The sequence below is a fragment of the Periplaneta americana genome, chromosome 8 (assembly GCF_040183065.1).
Source record: "Periplaneta americana isolate PAMFEO1 chromosome 8, P.americana_PAMFEO1_priV1, whole genome shotgun sequence".
Taxonomy (NCBI): domain Eukaryota; kingdom Metazoa; phylum Arthropoda; class Insecta; order Blattodea; family Blattidae; genus Periplaneta; species Periplaneta americana.
Genome location: NC_091124.1, coordinates 121135857 through 121161642, shown reverse-complemented (window position 1 = coordinate 121161642; position 25786 = coordinate 121135857). Strand labels below are relative to the sequence as shown.

Here is a 25786-nt window from a genome sequence, read left to right as displayed (position 1 = left end):
CTCAATTTTATAGGAGGCTGAGTGAACCTCGGGGCCGTTCTGAAAGTTTAGCAACGAGAAAAATCCAATCACCACTCGGAATCGAATCCCGGACCTTCCAGTCCGTAGCCAGCTGCTCTACCAACTGAGCTACCCGGCCGCCCATCTATCGCACGTGTAAGATTAAATTTTTAAAATTCCAATGTCGGCCCTGTCATGTGCCAGGTGACAATGAAGCGACACATTTCCGTAACAGTTGGCAACACTGTATAGTGTTTTCGAGATAATTTATATTCCGCAGATAGCAGGCAAAGATACTCTGAGAAACTAGTTTACTGATTGTATAACCTTGATAACAGCCGCTGTTATGGAAGAGTGAACGACATTTCAGCTCTACATTATGCAACTGTGCTTGAGGCAGTGAACATGGACACCTCGTCAAGGAAAAAACTTCTGTATGCCGTAGCATGTCTGGTAAGTGACAAAGAAAGGTTATTACATTAATAGAATTTAATTATCACTGATGATAGCAAAGAAATAAATGCATTATTCCACAATAAAACCAGGTTAATATACAGTGCAAGATTCCTATGCAAGAAAAGTGAAAGTACACGAGGAATAGAGGAAGGTTTCTCACGGACGTTGGGTTCACCTTGGACAATAGAGTATATTGTCACAAGTGAACATTTTAATAGTAAGTTGAATAACGGAAATTAATCAATTTATTTTCCCCTATATAAGAGGTAAAAGCACATTTTCGGAACATTGTGAATGATAAAATTTTAAGACAAACCTGAATAAGATACCGGTACGGTAAGTTACGCAGTTTTGCTTCTGTGAGATGTATAGTAGACTTTATCTCTTACTGCACGCAACACCAGGTAGGTTATGTCACGTTTATATTTACGTATAGTCTTCAGTTACACGCCGTCATCAATCTCACTATCTCTCTCAGGTACTTTATTAGGAGCCACCAGCGTGGCTCAGTCGGTTAAGGCGCTTGCCGGTCTGAAGTTGCGCTCGGGCGTGGGTTCGATCCCCGCTTGGGCTGATTACCTGGTTGGGTTTCTTTCGAGGTTTTCCCCAAACGTAAGGTGAATGCCAAGTAATCTATGGCGAATCCTCGGCCTTATCTCGCCAAATACCATCTCATGATTACCAATCTCACTGACGCTAAATAACCTCGTAGTTGATACAGAATCGTTAAATAACCAACTAAAAGAAAACTTTATTAGGTTCGGTCATATCGCTTTAGATCTGTCAGTTCAATTACTCAGTCCAGTCAGCCTGTACAGTTAATCACTCAGTTCAGAGTCAGTCCAGTCAATAACTCATTCAATTAATCAATCTGTCCATTTAATCACTCAAATCAAATTAATGACAGTCCATCCAATCACTCAATCTTGTTAATCGTTCAGACCAGACAATTACTGAATCCAATCTCTCAGTTCAATCAATCACTTAGTCCAGCCAATCGCTCAATAACTCAGTCCAGGCAATCTCTCAATTCAGTCAATCGCTCAGTACAGTCAATGTCAACTCAGTCAACGCTCAGTACAGTCAATCACTCAATAAAGTCAATCGCTCAGCACAATCAATCACTTAGTCCAGTCACTCTCAATTCAGTCAATCGCTCAGTACAGTCAATTACTCAATCCAGTTAATCACTCAATACAGTCAATCAATAAGCAAAATCAATAACTCAGTCCAGTCAATCTCTCAATTAAGTCAATCGCTCAGTACAGTCAATTTCTCAGTCCAGTCAATCACTCAATACAGTGAAAAGCTCAGCACAATCAATCACTCAGTCCAGTGAATTTCTCAATTCAGTCAATCTCTCAATTCACTGAATCATTCAGTACAGTCAAATACTCCATCCAGTCAATCACTCAATAGAATCAATCGCTCAGCAAAATCAATAACTCAGTCCAGTCAGTCTCTCAATTCAGTCAATCACTCAGTACAGTCAATTACTCAGTCCAGTCAATCACTCAATATAGTCAATCGCTCAGCACAATCAATAATTCAGTCCTTTCAATCTCTCAATTCAGTCAATCGCTCAATATAGTCAATTACTCAATCCAGTCACTATCAATTCAGTCAATCGCTCAATCAGTCAATTACTCAGTCCAGTCAATCACTCAATCCGGCCTATCGCTCAGCACTATCAATAGCCCAGTCAAGTCAATCTCTCAATTCAGTCAGTCGCTCAGTACAGACAATCACTTAGTCCAGTAGTATTCCTCATTTCAGTCAATCGTTCAGAACAAACACCCAGTGCAGTCAATCGCTCAACATAGTCAATTACTAAGTTAAGTCAATTCCTCAATACAGTCAATCACTCAGTCCACTCAATCTCTCAGTACTGTCAATCATTCAATCTAGTCAACTTCTCAGTCTAGTCAATTTTTCAGTACAGTCACTCACTCAGTCCAGTCAACCGCTCAGTCCAGTCAACCGCTCAGTCCAGTCAACCGCTCAGTCCAGTCAATCGCTCAGTACAATCAATCACTCAGTTCAGTCAATCGTTCAGTACCTACAGTTAATCACTAAGTTCAGCCAATAGCTCAGTATAATCACTCGCCACACAGTCAATCGCTCAGTGCAGTCAATAACTCAGTTCAGTAAATCACTCAGTATAGTCAATCACTCAGTACAATCAATCACTCAGTTCAGCCAATAGCTCAATATAATCACTCAACACACAGTCAATCGCTCAGTGCAGTCAATAACTCAGTTCAGTAAATCACTCAGTATAGTCAATCACTCAGTACAATCAATCACTCAGTTCAATCAATCGTTCAGTACCTACAGTTAATCACCAAGTTCAGCCAATAGCTCAGAATAATCACTCACCACACAGTCAATCGCTCATTGCAGTCAATAACTCAGTTCAGTAAATCACTCAGTATAGTCAATCACTCAGTACAATCAATCACTCAGTTCAGTCAATCGTTCAGTACCTACAGTTAATTACTAAGTTCAGCCAATAGCTCAGTATAATCATTCACCACACAGTCAATCGCTCAGTGCAGTCAATAACTCAGTTCAGTAAATCGCTCAGTATAGTCAATCACTCAATACGCAGTCAATCGCTCAGTACAATCAATCATCCAGTACAGTCAATCGCTCAATAAATAACATTATAAATGTTTAAATGAGAGAAAAATACAAAACAGAACAGTATCTTAGTTATCAAAATGTTCTGGTTCTATTATATGGTTATATAAATAGAAAAAAAAACAATTCTCAAATAAATTTGCACTTCTAAAAACATAAAACATAACGTTAATATCTTTTTGCTTGAAATTGCACACTTGATCTCAAACATATGAAAAGAAAATTCCTAGCCTTTTAATAAGAGCCTAGTAATTAAATAAACTTTGGGGAACGGATTATTATACACTCAAAGACAGAGATGATGTTCCAAATAGGCTACTTGATTGTTTATACTTACATAACAGTTGCCAAAGTAGAAAAAAGTTCAGTCAGGTATAAACAACTGTGGCCATTCAAGGCTGCTTGACGTTCGGGACTTCGGGAGTGATCAATTTCGACGTCTCGAAACACTCACAAGCAGCCTTTACGTCAACGACACTACGTATACAACATTGTCGTAGAGTTTTCGGCTTTGGGGGCGCTGTTAATCTTGCTTTCTCGATCGTTGTTCATCTCTAATCAGTGTCTTCGGAAAGATGAAACGGATTTCTACAGCGAGGGAATTTTCAAACTTACAGAACGGCGAGAAAAATGCGTGCAAAGAAATGGAGATTATGTTGAAAAATGACAGAAAAGTCTATAGATTAAGATGATGTATCTGGTTCCTCTAAAAATAAAAATTAAGATATGTAACAATGGGTTGCTCATGACTTTCAGTATGACCCTCGTACTTGGCGATAATTTTTTAATACTTATATCACCATATTCAAAGGGACATGACTTTTTTCAAACACAAGTATAGAAGTAAAGTGCTTGCTAGTTTCCAGAAAGTAATGTAACAGTCAATCACAACTGCATTTTTTTCTGCCGGTGCACGAATGAGAAAAGATCATGATCTTTGTGGGAGTAATGGAAGTTTCTCTTACCTTCTTTTCCTCAAATTGAGGGAAATGAAACAAAGACGATCTTACTAAACAAGGTGACTTTTCTCCTTTGCGTGAATGATCGCCGGTGGGCATTTTTTCATTTGCTTCAACTTTGTGTTTTCCGCCTTAAGTAATGTTATTATTTAGGCCATATTATTTCGCTGTATTTTCCGCCTTATACATCGTTATTATTTAGGCCATCTTATTTCGCTTTATTTTCCGCCTTATACAACGTTATTTAGGCACATTATTATTTTGCTGTGTTTTCCGCCTTATACAACGTTATTATTTAGGCCATATTATTTCGCTGTGTTTTCCGTCTTATGCATAGTCATTATTTAGGCCATATTATTTCGCTGTGTTTTCCGCCTTATGCAAAGTTGTTATTTAGCCCATATTATTTCGCTGTTTTTTCCGCCTTATGCAATTTTATTATTTTGGCCATAATATTTCGCTGTGTTTTCCGTCTTATGCAATGTTATTATTTGCGTCATATTATGTCGCTGTTTTTTCCGTCTTATACAACATTATTATTTATATTATTTCGCTGTGTTTTCCGCCTTATACAACGTTACTGTTAATATTATTTCGTTGTTTTCCGCCTTATACAACGATATTATTTATATTATATCGCTGTGTTTAACGTCTTATACAACGTTATTATTTATACTATTTCGTTGTGTTTTACGCATTATACAACGTTTTTATTTATATAATTTCGTTTTTTTCCGTTTTATACAACGTTATTATTTACATTATTTCGTTGTTTTTCGTTATATACAAGTATTATTTATATTATTTCGCTGTGTTTTCCGCCTTATACAACGTTATTATTTATATTATTTTGCTGTGTTTTCCGCCTTATACAATGTTATTATTTATATTATTTCGTTGTTTTCCGCCTAATACACCGTTATTATTTATATTTTTTCGTTATTTTCCGCCTTATACACTCACTCACACTCACTGGCTTTTAAGGAACCCGGCGGTTCATTGCCGCCCTCACATAAGCCCACCATTGGTCCCTATCCTGAGCAAGATTAATCCAGTCTCTATCATCATACCGTTATTATTTATATTATTTCGCTCTGTTTTCCGCTTATACAACATATTATTTATATTATTTCGCCTGAATTATGCTAACCGCCTCATTATGACATGCACAAAACCATCGGAACCTCATTTTACATTTTCCTGGAATTTTCTTGTTTTAAATAAACGCTCTTCGTTTAGTTAAGGTCACCATACTGTGATCGTGGTCCAGTATTTTGTAACTCTAACAGCTTTTAAAGTAAAATATCGACAAAAGATGGTAACGTAATTTTAAACTTTTCTTGCAGGATATATTTGCAGGAAGTTTGATTGTTCCTGTGTTGCCTCCATATCTGAGGTCAATTGGAGTGTCCCATTTTATCATTGGAGTTCTGACATCTTTATATTTTGGGCTGCAGCTAATTTCAATTCCAGTTGCCGTATGTATAATTTAACACAGTACAAATTTATTATTTTATACATGTATGTTATTGTTTCATTTCACTTCTAGCTTACACTTTTATTCTGCAGCAAAACTGGTAACTATGTTGAACATAATAAAAAACCATTTCATGCTGCGTCACTTTGAACAAAGAAATTCTACGCAACTTCGAAGTTCTAACCTACGCTACTACTCAAGTCTGGAAATTAACGGGGATTTTTTAACTGAAAAATTCAGGAAGTTTAGGGCCGTATTCATAGACATTTTTAGCGCGAGCTTTCGGTGGATGATCAGCGTTTTTCGTATTCATAAACCAGTGTTGGCGATAGGATATGATTTGAATACTTTACTAGTAACCAGTGGATAGCCGGGGCTAGATTAGTACGCTCGTAGCGCGTGCTGCAAAATGTCTATGAAAAGCACCCTTAATTTTTCTGAAATTTGGACTGAAATTCTTAATTCTACGATTTTATATTTAGTTCGCTTTAAAATTCCCGTCTTTGCTTTTAGATTGGCAATAGCATGTATAAACATCAGAAGAAATACATACTACCAACCTAGAATCGAAGGCTTAATTTCAAAAGACTGTAAAAGTAAAAATATATAAAACTCTGTTGGTTCCAAACTTTTTCTGGTGTATATATATATATATATATTCATTCATTCATTCATTTAATGTTCTGCCCAAGGACAGGTCTTTCACTACAAACCTAGCTTTCTCCAATCTTTCCTATTTTCTGCCTTCCTCTTTGTCTCCTCATATGATCCATAAATCTTAATGTCGTCTATCATCAGATATCTTCTTCTGTCCCGAACTTTCCTCTAACGTTCACCATTTCTTCCAGTGCATCCTTCAGTATGCAGTTTCTTCCCAGCCAGTGACCCAACCAATTCATTTTTCTCTTCCTGATCAGTTTCAGCATCATTATTTCCTCACCCACTCTTTCCAACACAGCTTCATTTCTTATTCTACCTGTCCACTTCACATGTTCCATTCTTCTTCATAATCCACATTTCAAATGCTTCTATTTGCTTCTCTTCATTTCGTCGTAACGTCCATGTTTGTGCCCCGTACAATGCCACACTCCACTAGTCTCTTCCTTAGATATTTTTCCAGAGGCCAGCAGAAGATGCTCCCCTTTCTATTAAAAGCTTCCTTTGCCATTGTTATTATCCTTTTGACTTCATGGCAACAACTCATGTTACTGCTTATAGTATATCCCAAATATTTGAAGCTGTCCACTTGCTCTACTTCCTCATTTAGAATTCGCAAGTTTATCTTCTGTATTTTCCTTCCTATAACCACGGTCTTCGTTTTATTTGCATTTATCTTCATCCCATACTGCTGACAGATGTCATTTATTTCCAGTAGCATATCCTTTAGTATCATCTCCTCTTCTGCTAACAACGCCATAATATCATCAGAAAATCTTATGCACTTTATTTTTCTTCCTCCTACTGTCACTCCTCTCATGTTCTGAAAACAGTTCTTTACTAAATCCTCCAATAGATGTTGAACAGTATAGGTGATAAAGGACATCCTTTACGTACTCTCCCAATTTCATTTCCTTCTGACATTTCTTCTCCTATTCTGATTTTGACTCGTTGTTTCATATAAAGATTATTGAACAGTCTTCTCTCTTTCCAATTGACACCAATTCTTTTAAGATCCCCATCAGTTTATTCCAATCCACTCTGTCAAAAGCCTTTCCTAGGTTCACAAATACTACATACACTTTTTTATTTTTCTCTAGGTGTCTTTCGCCAATAAGTACGTAGCAGTGCAATTGCATCTCTCGTACTTTTTCCCTTCACGAAGCCAAACTGATCTTCTTCCAATTGTTCTTCCATCTTAGAATATAAACGTCGATTCAGTATTCGCAACAGAATTTTCGCCGAGTGCGATATTAGGCTGATGGTCCTGAACTCCTTACATTTCTTGGCATTATATTTATTCAATATTGGAATAAACACCATCTCCGTAAAATTTTGAGGCCATTCGCCTTTCTCATGTATTTCGTTGCATAATGATAGAATTTCCTTCTTGTCTTCGCCCAAGCATTTCACTAATTCAATGGGGATTCCATCAACTCTTGTTGCTTTCCCATTCTTCATTTCCTTAAGCCCCAGTTCAACGTCTTGCCTTAAAATTGAAAATTCTTTTTCGCCTTTTGATATGGCTCCTTCGTCTTCCCTCTGTCCCATAATAATTGTCCGGTACGCCAAAATGGTATTGCAGTAATTACAGACGACGGGGCAAATGAGAAGTGCACGTATGCGGAGAAGCGCAGTAGATCAGTGCAAAAGGTTATGCAGAGCAATAACGTGGTCTTATTGAGACAAGCAACACACACCACCTAGAAGATTACCGAAAGTGGGTACTGGTTTTCAACTCACCGGTGTGGCACTATATCAAACCATTGTAGCAAAGCAAGCTGGAAATAGTTAGTAGAGCATACTCCTGCAGTGAGTACGTAGGTTTGAACAGACATGGACATCCTGGGAACACAACTGGCGGTAATGAGTGACAGGGGTAGCAAGAACCTTACAGACAGTGAACGGCAGGCGGTATAGGAGTTTTTGTTGAAAAACACTACGGATGACGTAGTGAAGAATGGTGCCGTAACAGGTGCGGCCGAGAAATTTCATGTCAGTAAAAGAACAGCACTCTGCATTTGGCAACGGGGGTGGCAATCTTTGGAAAGTGGATCCAGGCTCATCACCAAATTAATCCCAGCAATAAATGCAAAATGGCCTCCTGGACCGCGCACAGGGAGAATTCAGGTGTCAGTTCAGCAGGACAATGCGCGTCCGCATATCGCTCCCAATGACCGCACCTGGATGGACGCTGCAGCAGCCAGTAGGAATCACTTTGGAACTCGTGTGCCAACCGCCAAACAGTCTGGATATGAATGTTTTAGATATGGGTTAATTCCGGGCAATTCAGTCTCTCCAGCATCAGGCAACTCCACAAACTATTGATGAGTTGATCGCCGCCATTGAAACAGCTTTCTCTCAGCTGACATGCGACAAACTCAACAACGTCTTCCTCACTTTGCAATCCCTTCTCATTGAAATAATAAAAGTCAAGATGGGAACAACAACAAGATTCCACATACGCAAAAGGGGCACCTGGACCACCTCAACATTCTGCCATCTCGCTTGGAGTGTCCTCGGAACATTTACGACGAGGCTACAGTAGCACTGCAGCAATAGGTCTGTGGTTCTAGGCAAACTGTTAGAATGACAACCTTCCCGGTCTAACAGACAGTTTTTTCGTCTTTACTCGTAGGAGAATGTTTTTCTTTGTTTCACTTCTTGGTCATTTTGTGCTACTCCTGGAGTTAATAAAGTTGCACTCCTAGGAGTATTTATTTTCGGCTCATTGACTAGCCAATTTGTACTGATCCTGGAGTCATAAAGTTGTGCAAGTAGTATTCATTTTCTTTTTTTTGGCTCAATGATTGGCCAATGTATACAGATCCCGGACTAATAATTTTTTTCTTTTGCTAATTGAGTGACAATTTTGCACAATTTTGCACTCATTCATGTGTTTCATTATGCTCCTATGTTAACGTCAGTGTAAAATTATGGACATTGGACAACTATTATGGGACAAGAAATAAAAGCGTACCGGACAATTATTATGGGACAGAGGGAGTATAATAGTAGAAAAACAGACTGGAAATGTAATCAATGTAGGCGAATGAATGGATTTGCAAGGATCACTCAGAAAAACTCATCCGTGTAATGTACAAGAATTGTTCAAAATAACTTTGCTGTTTTCAAATAAAATTTGGTTTCTGAAGGAAAAATGAATATGATTGAAATTAAATATCTCTTTACTGTGTTAAGTGAGAAAGTATTCAAATAACATTGTTGTCGTCAAACAAAAAAGTGAAAATATATATGTATATATAGTATTAAAAATGCATTCAATTTGCCTCAAAAAAAATGTACCCAGTCAGTTAAAAAAAAAAAAAAAAAAAAAAAAAAAAAAAAAAAAAAAAAAAAAAAAAAAAAAAAACTCAGTACACTAAGTGTTAAGATGAGACAAAAACGGTTGATTATATGTTATATGGTAATCATTTCACTCGCTTTATTTACGGTATCTCTGTATCAATATTATTCAGATTATTTCTGTTATAAAGTCCATAATAATCATAGGCTTATTATTTACTGTTGTTGTTTAGTCAACTGTCTGAAGACAGGTTTGAACCTCATAAATAACATCATTCATGAGACAACTAAGCCAGGAGATAATGGGGTAGAGTGGCCAGTTCCTTTCCCCCCTCCATGTTGTGAAATTTAAACAGTTGTTACAATTTTATTGGATAGTAGCCCTATAGGATATAGGCCTACATTTGATTTTTTGTTGTGAATTTATGTTTCTGTTACTTGTTTAGTCCGTTTTATATCTGATTTGTTTATATTTTCAGAGAAGCTGCTTTGTTGAAAACCGGAGATATGCGTTGCAGATCACACTACTAGTCTGTGCCCTCACTTATGTTATGCTAGGATCAGCGAATATTATTTCCTACGTCTTCCTCTACAGAGTCATATTAGGTAAATACAACAAATTACAATGGTCTATATTTCTAAAAATATGTTCAAGCAGTGGTAATAGATTTAAGTTTGTGGTTCTATATACTATGCTTCTCTTTTTCTTTCTTTTTTTCCCATTTATTTGCCGTACCCATCATGTGGTATATCTTGAGCGATAGCGATCGTTGGATTGCAAGTGGTTTGCACAGATGGTTGCTATACACAGCTCCGCCGATTTAGTAGAATGCGTTGATTAAAGAAAGCAGCAAAACAGTACAACGTGGTCTGTTGTGACGAGAATCCAAGCCTCCGCATACCAGTAAGGCATCATGTCACAAACGCGTTCACGTCTGAGCATTTCTGACAATGTAAATATTATTCAACGCCTTGAAAACGACGTAAATATTAAGGATATTACTTATTTACTTACTTTCTTGTTTACTTAGCTATTCACTTACCTATTTACTTGATTATTTGCTTATTTATTTATTCATTCATTCACTTATTTATTTATTTTTTATTTATTTATTTATTTATTTATTTATTTATTTATTTATTACATCTTATAGATATATTCTAGGAAATAAAATTAATTAGTATTAACGTTGTATTTCATTCACTTTTTATGATGATGATCGATTTTTTATTGCCCATTATATTAAAGGATTTTCATGCTCTGCCTAACCATGATGCTTCCCGATTGCAGGGGACTTGTTCCGTGTGTTATATCTAACTAGATAAACATTGGCTTTCTCTTATATCGACGGAGCAGTGTATTTAAAAATTGAAAATCCGGGACACCTTACTTTCATCTTTAAAATGTGCGAAATGAAAAAGGAGCAGTAGTACGTTAATTAACTTCTTTGCGTTAGATGGCGTAGCCAATATAAAATAAACCAATGTTTTAATACAAACAAAGTACTTAAACAAAAAAGACTTCACATAGGCTATACTGTATCTTCCTTTCATAGTTTTACTCTGTGTATGGGAGTTTCGATCATAGCTTTTCCATTTGCTTACAAAAGCGATATCGGCTGGTCTGTGAGTCGTTGATCTGTAATAGTGAAAGGTGCTTCTATGTATTCATAGTAAAAAAGCTTAATTGCATCTATAAAAGTCTGCAAACTAACAATGAATTCAACCTTCTTAGGACCTTTACCAATATGGATATACCCAAGAAATTTACGTTCCAATAAATAAAAAAAAGCAAACACCATAACAAAAATATTGAAGTGTTTGCCAACTTCTCCTTTCCAATCCGCAAACAACCTTTTGTCCCTTGACCTCAGTCGCGACCACAAGAGTGGACTTTATTGTGCTAATACAGTAGACTCTCGTTAATGCGAACTACGCTAATCCGAAAATCTGGTTAATCCGAGCAAAATTATTGTAAGAAAAAACCAAATTTATTGTAATAGTACAAAGTAGCGAAAAGAAAAAAAATGTATAAATTCACTGTATTTCTTTTACTTAAAAATATTATGAAAACAGCACATTCAAGTGTATTTACAACAATTAGTGTTTTCTGTACATAATGTACACATCTGGCATGCTCATAAAATCATTAATTTTCTGTTGTCGCAATGAAGTGAATCTGTTGGGTGTGGTTCTAAAAATAGCAACAGGGTACTCCCACCACCGTTCTCAACACACAACTCAATTTCAGAACACACACACTCTTTGACTCCACATTACACTACACAAACACACCCCCACAGGAAACAAAACAAAAGGAGCCAAGACCAGCAAAAACCAGTTCTGAAGATGGCCAATAGCAGGCTGAAACATGTTAAGGAGGTAATATCAAATTTAATACGCGAAAGATATATAATATGTTTTTCGAAGTCATATAGTGTTAAAAGTTGTGTAATCAAGATATATAGAACAGGAATTGTTGTAAAGAATATTTTCATACGCAGCATTTCGATGTCCTCGTCACAAAGGTTCTAGGCCTATAGATTATTAATTATTCACACTGTAAAGAAACCTTACTTATTATCTCACAAAGACAGAGAAACTAAAATCTTGGAGCTGTAAGCTTATTCACTCACAAGCAAACATTCTGATGGGGGCAGATAAAAAAGTTATTTTTTTTCTTTCATCATGTTAACAGTGTCAAAAGAAGTGCTTATACAAATTTTGGCCACTCGACCGCAATTACGGGGGCCGTAAAAAATAAGTTCGCCAGGGACCGTTAACAGAAAGAAAACAATTTCATTGCAAAAAATTTATTGGAACAGGAACAGCAATTGTTGAGGTATTTTTCAGCGTATTTCCCACCGTAATTGAGACATTTGTCATATCATGGGATCGACAGAGAGGTGCAGACGGCTATCAAACGCTGGTTCCGATCCCAGGCGGCTGACTTCTACGACACAAGGATACAAAAATTGATCCCATGGTATGACAAATTTTTCAATTCAAATGGGGGATATATTGACAAATAGCGTAACAATTGCCGCAGCTTTCCATGAAATTGTGCTTTTTTTCTGTAAACGGCCCCAGTGAAAATCATTTTCTGGACGACCTCGTAATTGCGATCGAGTGGCCAAAACTTGTATACGCATTTCTTTTGACATTATTAACATGGTGGAAGAAAAAAATTATCTGCTCCCATCAGAATGTTACTTCTCAGCGTAGAATTGATTTAATTCTGCCGAACAGGCAAGATACTCGAATGACTGTAGCTTGACCTTGCCGGTTGGTGACACGTTCACAACATACAGTACAGCGGGGAAAGCTGATTGACGAGCGAATAATCTCACTGTATAAATCATGCCTGGGCACTAATACATCAATCGAGTCACTGCAGAGTACCCCTTAACTCACACTCCACATTACCCGGCTGAGACAGTAATGTTTGGTCGGATACGAACAGACAGGAAGGTAAGCATTGCTCAGTGACGGATTGTATAAGGCAAGTATCATAGCTTTTACGAACCTTCGACTATTGCTGGTCACCTAAAATCCATCACTGATCCACAGTGCCTTACTGTGGGTTTGTTTTTAAGACGGTGTAAGTAAAAATGACATGGGTGGGGGTTTCTCCTATTCCTTTCACTTCCCCTCTATACCCAAGGATGGTATAAATACCGTATCGTTTTCTATTAACAGGTATATTTTCACAAACGCAGGCATTATGTGGCCCAATGTTGGTTGAGACATTACTCCCCCAGGAAAAAGCAGAAATGCAGAAGTTTATGACCACTGTTGGAACTACAAGCCTAATAGCTGCAGCGTCCGTGGCTGGACATATATTGGAAATGCGTAATGGATTCCGATATGTGTGCTCCTTCATCAGCATTATCTACTTACTTAATTACGGTACGTTTTAATTATGTATTATGTACTTCAGTTATTACCAATAGCGAGAAGTATAGGTAGGTGAACCGTAAGTAATGCCATTAATTTCAGAGGGTTATTCTTCGAGATATTTTGAACAAAAAATGAGTTTAAAGCAATTTTGCTTGTTTCTGCTTTCTTTTCGAAATAAAAAATATTTTATATGAAACATTTCACAGACTGGTTTGGGAAATCCATTGCTTGAATTCTCAGTATGCTCAGCCAATTTAAGAGAGCAGGATATTATGATAGTAAATTTATTTATTTATTTGTTTATTTATTTATATATATATTTATTTATTTAACTAGCTAGCTAGTGAGTACAAATAAATTTATAGAACAAAAATGTTTCTAGCCACTACCGTAAGAGCCAGGCTCGTGTACGGTGTGGTCTTAGTCAATAATATAACATAAAATTTGCAAGGATAGTTTACTAAATACAGTAAGTAACTTAATTCAAACCAATAAATACAACACAAAAGCAAGAATAAAGAAGAAAGAGAAAAAGACAGAAAAATACACAATTTAATATAAATTGACAATCCGACAGAAGCCAGCGATATTCAATAAAAACATGAATATAGTCGACAGAAATAAAAGGTAAAAAAATACATTCGTTAATATTATATATCATGGATAATTTTACAAATTTCTTTTTTAAAACCTTCAATTTCAAAATGTATCAAATTTGGAAAATGGTTTGTAATTTTATTATAAAGTCTTGGGCCGAAACTAGCACCATGTTTAAGAGCTGCACTTGTATGACATTAAGCTCAATTAATGGGAAAGTAGACTTTTGTCTCCGAGTACGATATTCATGTCGATTAGATTTATGTTTTATTTGATTTCTGTGGTAGTAAATTAGTAAACTATATTTATAAATTTCTTCAATAGTTAATACATTAAAATCTGTATAAATTAAATTTGTTGGGTAATCCGTATTTTTGGTCAGACAAATTTTTATTAATCTTCTGTGTAATAAAATTAATGGATTAAGTACAGATGATGCTACTCCACCCCAATTTATTATACCATATTGTATTAATGATTGTACCAAAGCTAAAAGTATTATTCTCAATGCCTCCTTAGTGATAAAATTTCGAAGTATTATGAATTTATAAATTGTCTTTCTTATACTTGTACACATGAAATCAATTTGTTTATCCCAACGTAAATCTAGTCTATAATAATTCCTAAATATTTAACTTACGTGAAAGGTGTTAGATGTGGGCAATTACAATATTTATTTGTTAATTCTTTACATGGAATATTATGTATTACTAAGTGATAATTATTCATAGGTGGAGGTAAACCTTTCGTTGTTAAGGAAGGAATGTAGGTAGTTTTATTAGTATTTAAGGACAGGAGATTAGAGTCAAGCCCGTTTTTCACTATGTTAATTCCATTGCTGGCATTTAAATAAGTGTTATCCCAATTTTCCCCATTAAATATTAGTACAGTATCATCTGCAAAAGAAAATGCATTCCTTTAGATCAATTTCAACAAATTATTAATATATATATATATATATATATATATATATTATAAATAAGATTGGTCCTAATACTGTATCTTGTGGAATCCCAATATCGATCAATTTATAATTGATAATTGTCAATTTTGATTTTTGATATCTATTTTCTAATATGAACGAAAAAGTTTGAGTACAACTCCTCTAATACAAATGTTTTCTAATTTTGAAAGAAGGGTATCATGATTAACTGTGTCAAACTCTTTTTTCAAATCAAGAAATATTCCTAAACATTTATTTCCCATATCTAATTTTCTCATAATATTCCATGGAACAGCTAGAATAGCATCATTTGGATTTACGAAATCCAAATTGAAATTCGCTCAAAATGTTGTTTTTCTTTCTAGATATTTTACTAACAAATGATTGGAAGAATTTTAGTTTTGTCCTTCAAAAGCGCAGAAAATATGATCCGAGAAAATATAACTTTTCGTTCTGCAAAGGAATTTTGGAATGTTACTTGTACGGATCAAACTTCTGTACATTTAAAGGACAAAATTAAAATCTCTTGAATCATGTATTATCATAATACAATGATCTCTTAAACTGACTGAGCATATTGGGAATTCAATCAATGGCTTTCTCAAAACACGCTATGAAATATTTCATATAAAACCAATTTTATCTTGAAAAGGAAGTAAAAACGAGCAAAATTGTGTTAAACTTTTTTGTTTGAAATATCTCAAAGAATAACCAGCTGAAATTGATGACATTACTTGGGTTCAGCCTGTAGATTCATATACATATTTCTATCATTTTAATAAAACGATAAATATTGCATCATGTTTAATTAAGGTTATTGACGCGCAGTTGCTAGTGCATATATTTGCATATTGTGGGCGTTTCTGCTTATTTCGAGATTAAGAGAATATTTCATGCAAATTGTTAATTTTCTAGCGAAAATTGCATTTTCTGGACAAAATTTATTCAGAACTCTTTGATTTGACTTGAATTCTGAATACATTTTGTCGAGAAAACGCGTCGTCAGCTGAAGTAAAGAAAGAATCATAGTCTGCAAAAGATAAGGGAAGTTAGCAAAGTGCTTCAAGGATACGATAGTGATGTGGACGTTAATCCTATCGTGTCAGCAGATTATAAGTTTTGTTTCCTCTCTTGATGTGATGTAGAAAAAACTTTTTTCTATGCACAAGTATATTTTTTATGGACAAGAGAAAGAAATTGAATTTCAAAAAACACAGAAAAGATTCATTATTATGTCACAAAGTTTGATACAATCATGAAAGAAAATGAATTGTCTGTATAAAATAGATTTAATTAAATTATCAATAGCCAATCAGGCAATGACTAAGAAATTAAATTGACTATTTTATGCCCAATGATTTGAACATTTTCAATTATATGGCTGGTGAGTTTTTTCGTAGGATCCTATAGATCTATACTATGGTAAGTTAGCCAGCTCTTCTGCTTTCAGTGCACATATAATTTTTAAGTGCATATTTGAATATTATATATTTTATAGTTTCAGTGTGTATACTGCCCTCCCAAGCCAAAAGGCCGTATCTCAAAACTTGAATATTTTTCAGTATTAAGGATTTAGTGAATGATCAAAGCGCGCCTACTTTTAAAGTTAATTTATTGGAATTTTCAGCGTATTCATTATTGAAATATATTCAAAATATATAGAATACAATTTTTAGGCTAATTAGCTTTCATTTTATGGGCTATTTGAGATACGCCTAATTTGCTAAGTATTAATATTAATTGTTGAAGATACTGATATGTCTAGCAACTTAGGCGTATCTCATATTGTACATAAAAAAACAGTAAATGAAATTAATTCTGTTTTATTTTATTAATTATTTTTATTATTTTAATAAATTACAACACATACTGCATAGCAGTATTGTAAAAAAATACTGCAATCTAAGACAAATATTATCTAGAAATTAGTGAAGAGACAGCAATTTATTTACCAATCATTCTGTTAATAGTCTATATTAATGGTACAAAGGTACAACAGTGAAGTTGAAAATAAATGTTTGATTATATTTACTAAGGTACACAGTTCACAAAACACTTCTACGTAAATTACTGAGGTAAATAAATTAACTAAAAAAATAACAAAACACTGAAAAGTTAGTTAATACCAAATAATTTATACTTGGACATAATAAAATTTTAGTCGTCATTTACTGGAAGATTCACCCAAAATGTCAGTCTGTTTTTCCTTATTCCACCCAAATTACGAATTATGGCACTCTTTTTTTAAGCAGGGAATCCAAGAGGTTTTCGTTGCTGCTCAGGACGTGGTAACTGTTCCTTCCTTCAGTTTATTTTTCCAGTCAGGAAATTTATGTTGAATGATGTACCATCAAAGTCATTTTTGTACTGCATACTGTATGATCCTCTGGAAACCGATATTTCAACCATATCATGCAGACAGGTTCAATTTATATTGTGATGAGTAGTCAGACCAAATGAAAAAAAATATGAAGCTCCACTGGCAGTACCTCAGTCTGGTAAGATGCTGATTTTACTGCATCTCCAAAGTCTGCAAAATCATATACTTTATAACCACGTCTTTTCACTGACTGTTCTAGTTTGTGATGAAAGGATCAGAAGGCATAAACGAATGGCCTGGTTCAAAATATCTTATCAAAATTTCATTAGTACTTGATTTGAATTAACAATGTAAATCGAAAATGAAAAGAATGTCCAATTTTTGTTCTGGACCGTGCAGTTGTCCAACCATAGAGTAATTTTGAACAATCTCTCTTGTACTTGAAAAAATTGTAGAAAGTGCTTACTATTTCTTCTTTGCTCCTTTTAAAGAGAGCCTCGTACCGGACAGCTGCAAACGGCTTGCACATTTTTTGTTTTGTTTTGTTCCCCCCCCCCCAACAGGAACGAAGCTCTCATGTAGACAGTCATACACTTGTGAATAAAGCTATCTTAAATGTGTCCAGTCTTGGCATCAAGATAACTTTTTGAAGATCTGCATAATAAATTATTTTGTTAACCTCTTCAATTTTTTCAGCATCTTCTCTGTATTTCGCCCGAGATTTTGATGCTCTTTCAATATGTTTTCCACATTTTACAAGTTTAAAAATTAGTGTCCAAATTTTCCTTTGTGTGGCTATTATTATGCACATTGAAGATTTCACAGTTTATCAAAAGATATGTCCATTTCACTGTCTACCATTCTGTACTTTTCATATGAACATTTGTAATTAACAGGGAACGGATTTATATGGACTAAAAATATATGAAATATGTAAATATATATGTAGTTATTTTTACCAAAATATGGAATTAAATATGGATTTTTACCAAAATATGGAATTAAATATGGACTTAAAATTATAAAAAAAATGACTATGTACGTTAAATATTGGTACATTTTAATCAAACTAAACAAAAAATATAATGGACGTACCTTATCTTCCAATGTAGTTTCAACAAAACACAATTTTTATTGTCTGTTACCATAACAATAGGTTACAAACATTTCTTTCAAGTGCTGAAAAGTGAATCTTCTTCTATTGTCTCTGAGGATAGATTTATACTGACTAAAAGAGCGTTCGACGTCACAAGAAGTAACTGGTACATAATTCAATTTCACAATGTCTGCTGGGGATAAGTCCAAGTTAATCTTCACTGTTGATTCACCACTCATCACAGCAACAACCTTTTGTAGTTCTTCATATCCAGGGTTTTTTGAAAGTACAGTGTCCACCTTAGCTCTTACTGCATCTGCAACTTTACCTCTACCACGATTCAGTTGTTCCACAGTACTATTTATAATTTCAAAACTTTCAGATAGTGAAAGGTGCCTATTTTGGAGACTTTTGAGCGTTTTTATGATGCATGAAAATGTATGCTGAATGTGAGCTAAGTCATTCTTCACACTTATGTCACAGGTAACTGTTTTCGCAGTATCAATTGAGACTGCATCTTCAGAGTCCAATGCAAGGAGAACATTGTTAATAGAGTCTATATGTTCGGCATAATATTCAACTGCTTCTAGCCATGTACCCCATCTAGTTAAAATTGGCTTTGGTGGCAATGGAATTTCAGGGTACATTTCTTTCAACACGTTAACTCTACTGGGAGCTTTGAGAAATACTTTTTTCACTGATGAAATCAACAAATCTACTTTAGGGAAATTGTCTCTGACCACTTCTGCCACACGATGAAATGCATGCGCCACACAAGTAAAATGAGTCAATTTAGGATATACAACAGATAATGCTTGTCCAGCTTTGACCATATAAGGGGCAGCATCGCTAATAAAGAATAACACATTATCGTACATAATACCCTTTGGCCACAGGATACCCATAGCTTCGTTGAACAGTTTAACTATAGTTTTGTTATTGCACTTTTCTAGAACATCACAATGTAAAAGAATTCGTTCAGAATATTGTTCACTTAACTACATTACCAACAAGTCTACCTTCTTTGTCGGGAGTCTCATCAATGGAAACCCAAATTGAACTATCTTTAATTTCATCTCTTATCTTCTGTATTGTCTCATCGTAGATGGATGGAGCATACGTCTTCCTAAGTGTTGACTCATCCGGGATTGTATGTTGAGTATATTTTTCAAGGAATTCCCTGAAGACCTTATTCTTTAGTTTGTAGACAGGAATATCAGCAGAGATGAGAGAACGGCACAGGTCGATGTTAAACTCAGATCTTACATTCGATGTTGTTGGTTGTGTTAAAAACAATTGTCTCTGCTTGGAATTTAGTTGTTTGTTGGCCTGATGTTTACTAGTTGTAATGTGTTGTTGCACCAGGAACTTTTGTGTAGATGATACTGCACACTGACACAAATTACAAAATAATATTTTATTGTCAGTTGATAAACCATCTTCTTTAAATTCTGAAATGTAACTTGTTAGTTTTGATTTTAAATTGACTGAATGACGTACTTTTGGCATATTTACCGTCTTTATAGTATGATTTACAAAACTGAACCTATGTGTACTCTGACTGGCATTTAACTGTTGAGCTGCACAACTGAAGTCTGTTAAAAATTTTAAATTAAATTAATACAGTTTTGTAACTTACTTTCCCATTGTTGATAGGACTGCTAATTTTCAAATAACTCTGATGTTAAAGGGATTACTGAACATGTGTTTAAATCTCTATTGTTGAAATGTATTTTTAAAAGTTAATGGAATTTTGTTTTGTTTTATTGTTAAACCTAATATAATATGGACTGTTTTATATGAAATATGGAAAATATATGGAAATTAACGAAAATATGTACTAAACTCTAAAATATGGAAAAATATGGAAAATAAAAGTAGGATTTTTCAACCCTACACATTGTGAAACATAAAGATAATGCAAAATATAAATTATATTAGCTTTATAAGTAAATATGTATTTACATATAAATCCTTTCCCTGGTAATTAACATTCTAAGTAATAAAATCATGGTGCATGGCAGTCAGAGTTATATCACTTGGTAAATAAAGACGATTAGGTGCATGTTCCCTCAGGTAATGTACTAATGTGATATGATAGGATTAAATGAATGTATGTGTCTACGAATAATTTCATTGTCCATTTCGTTGTCTCTAAAATATTTGTGCATATGAACTATCAGTCCAATAGTGATGAAAATAGGCTATATATTATTTTACTTACATGGTGATTATAATGGCGTTTCTAAAATAAGGTTGAGTAGAATCAATATTCTGCGTCTTGACTACATAACAACTAACAAGCAAATGAAAATCGTGACATGTTTTCAATAATAAGCTAGAAAAATTGATCGGAGCACACCTTGTATATTAATTTTCATGATCAACAATGAATTAATTATAAGAACTATGTCTAAAGTATGGGAAATGAGCATTCAGGTAGTGGCGATTTCATTGCTGAGAACGGATTAAAACACGAAGGATTTGTTACTAATGCAGTTACGTCTAATTTGACTAGAATGGCAAATAGGAAATACTAAGCGAAAAGAATGTATGTCTGAGAAACGGCCTTTTTGCTTAGAAAAATGAACTTCCGCCAAATTCGCTTAGGAATTCATATTAATTTTGAGATACGGCTTTCATTAAATCACATTTTAAAGGCACAATTTATTGAGAAACGGCTATTTTCTTTAGGAAATAGATATATTATCATCTGAACTATCCAATTATTTCAAAAACTCATTTTCAGAAAATCCTTGAGATACGCCCTTTTGGCTTGGGAGGGCAGTATAATTCTCAGCACTAGTTATTACATAAATATGCTTAATGGGGTATTGGTGAAATTGATATTTTATACAATTTTTAAGGTAGAGACTTCATATTTTGTACACTTCATCCTCTTGCTATAAGTATTCTTGCATATAAGGTTCATTATGATCAGATGAATGGTTTTTGAGTTATTAAAATTTAAAGAATAATAATAATTTGCATATTTTCAAAATCTATCTCCTCTTACAAAATTTGAGTTTCATGCTTCATTCTTTTTTACTGCATATCTGATATGGTTAGAAAAGAACTATGTAAGCTTATCTAGAATTTTAAATTTACATCTATAAATGGGAGAAAAAAAAATAAAAAAAAATGCAAGTTGAAATTTTCAATTTTGTGTACACTAAATATGTTTTGTTTATTAATTACGAAAGTATTCAGTTTATCATAAAACTGATACTAAGTTTTGTTAACCACAGGATACAGAATATGCAGTAAAACTTTCATGTTCCTAGCATGAAAATTGTAAGAGGCTTTACACTTTGAACCTGACGAAATGTGCTGAAAAAAAGTGTGAGAAAACAGCTTGTAGGTCTAAAATTTACATGGAATTTAAGTTCAAGGGTGCAGTCATTTATATATTGTCTAACAGCCGCCACGGTGGTCTCACAGCTAGAGCGCTGGACTTATAATCCTGTAGACCCGGGTTCGATCCCCGGTGTACTTGTGTTGGGCAAGCCCGTGGTCCAGGTAACAAAGGGATTTTCTCCGGGAAGCTCCGGTTCCCCTGTGACATTCCAAGAAATCTCCATCATCATTTCATCGCGGCTGTAGTGTAGACCAGCCTCCTATGGCGCACTCTGTGTAACGACTCTGTCGGTAAATTGGTCTACATAACTAGCTTGATATGGGTGAATGATGTAAGTCAAGTACCTGCCATTGGTTAAAAAATAGTTATATATAGTGTAATTGTTATGCTCTCAAGCGCCACAGAGCATTGGAACTTGCTCAACATATACAGTAAATAAGCGATTGCTGGTTCATTTTTCACAAGAAAACGAAAATGCAATTTTCAACTGAAAATTACCAAAATTTCTTCCCTTAGTAAGCATTGTAGTAATAATTTTCAGGCAAGTCAATATCCAATATAATATAATATGAATATTTATTTTGTTTTTTAGTCAAATGACTTATCAGTATTTTAAAATCATTAATAAAATTTATAAACATAAATATTCATTGAAGTTACAGTTAAAATAATGCTAACATTTTCCCCTATTTGGCATCTTCAGGCACTTTTCAAACAATATCATGTAATACATTAATTTACAGTAAATGGAATAAATGCTGCATATATACATTAATCAATCTTTAAACTAACATATTAAAATCATATGTGTAAATTAAATAATGAACTATAGTTGAGTTAATTATTGTTTTAATATGTGTGATAGTTGGACCACTTAATCTTCATCTCTACTGAAATTTACGACAATAATTAAAACAATAATTATAGAACAAAGGTTAAATTGTAGACATTAAAGTGGATTCAAATTATATAAAATATTACGGTACCTTGTGATAAAAATTTATTACTTCTGCAAATGTGTTATTAATATACCTTTGATCATATATTTTTTATCAATACTGGTTTGTGTCATTATAGATACAATTATAAATGTATTAAAATGACTATTACACTTTTACTACGTCATACTACTTTTGACCAATAAAACAGTACGAAAGGACGTCTTTCAACCAATCATGGCTGCTTATCGCACAATTTTATCGCGTCCCTAGTATTTGTTTAATGTTATCGTGTCCCTAGCATTTGTTTATTTTTATCACTACCCTAGCATTTGTTTCTTTGTTTGCCAACATTTCAAACTGCATTGGTCTCGACGTCAAAAAAAAAAAAAAATAAAAATAAACCACTCCAGTCGATACACAGCACTTTCAAATATGACTCGCATTCGCATTCAAGAATTAATAAATATCACTGGCCATAGCTATGCATCTTCCCTGAAATCCTATTTACAAATACATGAAGAGCACCATTCGGAAATCCTGAATAAGTTGTGGGATACACCATGTACATCAACGAGTTCCACTTCTTTTACGCACTCGTCTAATATAACATCAACTGAACCACCAACCACTAAAACATTGAAATTTGAAAATTGTACTTTCAATAATTGTTCCTTTTAAAATTATTAATGTTTATTTTTTATTTCAACATCGTTAATTAAAACTTTTCTGGTTATTCCATCATCCCTAATTAAAACTTTTGTAACACTTGTTTATAATAGGTTATGTTATAGCTTCTGCTATATGATATTATCAATAGTCACGTATCAGAGATTGTTTAATACTAAGATTTATTGAAAATCATCTGTCAAGTGACGTTGATTACTGGGATCCGTATAATTGGAGTGGAATGCAACTGTTTTAATAAAAATGAAATTGAATCAACAAAGCCTTCTTGACTAGTAACCGTCTAGAGAGTTCAATGAAGATTCCATAGTTGGCACAACTGATAACAAGAAAACAGCTGAACATAACACACTACTGCCATCTACCATAATATTTGTAATTTAGAGTTCATACAATAATACATTTGAAGACAGTTGTATTTTCGTAAGTCAATTAATATTTTATTGTATTGGAGTACTTCGTTACTTCTAATCTTTAGCCTATATACTTTCTTCTAATCGTGTAATAGTCAATTAAATCCCACTCAAGTTTTGATTTTCTCTAGATAAATCAAAATCTCTAATGAGACTATTGTTGATAAAATCTTATGGTTCTTATTGATTCCAATATTAAACTTCATATTGAGCAGACGTCAAAATAATTTCAGATGGTTGAAACGTAGAACGTAGGTATGACTTCCAAAACCGGAAGTTGAGTCGTTCGTGATGCATTTCATATGTGTATCGTAAATAAGTAATATAAAATATTGAACAAATATGGTAAATATTACTGAATAATAGGTAAATTGTTATGATTACTCACATTTAAATTCAAACTACTGCCGTTGTATGTAGAAATATGAGTTGCATAGACCTTATGTTTTCAGAGTTGGGTTGTGTATCCAGGAATCAATTTAGACTAAAATAGTTTTTTTAATGAAATATGTAGCATATTACAAATGGGAATACTATTTAATAATCTATTATGGTTGCATTAATGTACTTACGAAGTGCTGTGGATGTCGTGTTAAAGAAGTATCATGACGACTGTCTCAATATGAGTGGCCTGAGGTTATTTTCATCTGACTATATTTATATTATATTATATAAAATTTCTTCCGTCTACCTCCTTAAAATAAAATTGAAGCAACAATAATATATACTCACATATTTAACTCGAAGAAGAGACAGAAATTATTTCTCTTATTCTAAGGAATTTTTAATCTCTTCAATTATGACATCATTTTTGTTGCGACTGTCCTTAAAACATTGTAATTTAAATGTTTTACTTTCGTTTTTTTTTTTCAGGAATTGTATATTTCTTTCTTCAGAACACACCACATGTACCAAAAAAGGAAAAGAATGACACCGCTACTGAAGAACAGCTTTCAAATTCAAAAGGAAAGAATCAAAAAGGAAAGGAAAAAGATGAAAAGCAACTGAAAGAAATTAACACCAAAGCAAGTGTAAAATCTGTGTTATTGAAATATGTTCAGTCAGTGACAGAGCTTAGAGACGTCAATTGGGAATTGTATTGGGATGTGTATGCCCTGCAATTCTTGTTCGATTTCGCACTTACTGTGCATCTTCAAAACTTCCCGCCCGTTCTCAGAGATGTATACAACACTGCTCCAAGATGGATTGGTTACACAGCTGCAATGCAAGGTGCGGCTATCGTGATGTTTGGTTTTCTTAGTGGATGGATCAACAGCTTTTACAAATATGACACAAACCATATTCAGAAGACGTATCATGGTTTTGGAATGTATGTGCTTTCATTTCTCTGTCTTAGCTTTGCTCCTAACTGGAACTATATATTTGTTTGTCTCTTGCCACTTAGTGCGTCCATTTCTGTGCTGAGAAGTACGATATTGGAACTTATAAAACAAAGATCACTGCACGATAAGAAGAAACAAGTTGTAGATGCAGAAAAAAGTGTGTCTTCTGCAGCACGACTCTGTGCCCCACTTGTTTTGGGTCTGGTGTACGACAATTATGGATTTCCAGGAACATCAATTCTGAAAATAATTACAGCAGGAACTGCAACAGTGATCACTGCTAAACTCTTTAACAGTCAAGGAAAGGATGAAAAGAAAACTGATTAAGAATGAAGATTGTGTTACAGCATTACTGTATATATTAGAATGGTGAAAACTGTAACATTTGGGGGGGGAGGAAGAAAGGTTTATGTGATTGTCAAGGATAATCAATTACTATCAATTTTACAGTGTGATTTCGTGATTTATTATTAAATTTTATTCTTATAAAAACATGTTCTTTTTCTGTATGGTCTTCTCCAAAGAATTTCAAACTCCTAATGGCGTTTATTCTAGCTACATGATGTCACTTCCGTAACTAAGAAGAATATTATTCATGTTTTCTAAAGTTTAACGTTAGCAGATAAAAGGGACGCGGTGTTTCTTTCAGTAATTCATACCAGCAGAGGGCATAATACGTAATTATTATTCTGT

General features: G+C 34.1%; 1 protein-coding gene across 2 annotated transcripts; it reads left to right on the top strand.

Annotated features, from left to right (window-relative positions):
* The first annotated feature begins 281 nt into the window (after positions 1–281).
* Positions 282–25585, top strand: LOC138704998 (major facilitator superfamily domain-containing protein 9-like). 2 transcript variants are annotated; one of them, XM_069833512.1, is made up of 5 exons: positions 282–453; positions 5405–5536; positions 9978–10104; positions 13198–13407; positions 24624–25585. In XM_069833512.1, the coding sequence occupies exons 1-5, from the start codon at positions 406–408 to the stop codon at positions 25418–25420; spliced, it is 1314 nt and encodes a 437-aa protein (XP_069689613.1). In that variant the 5' UTR covers positions 282–405; the 3' UTR covers positions 25421–25585. The 2 variants fall into 2 exon arrangements, with proteins under 2 accessions (XP_069689613.1, XP_069689614.1); XM_069833513.1 differs by lacking the exon at positions 5405–5536 and having other exon boundaries at positions 301–453.
* The last annotated feature ends 201 nt before the right edge of the window (positions 25586–25786 follow it).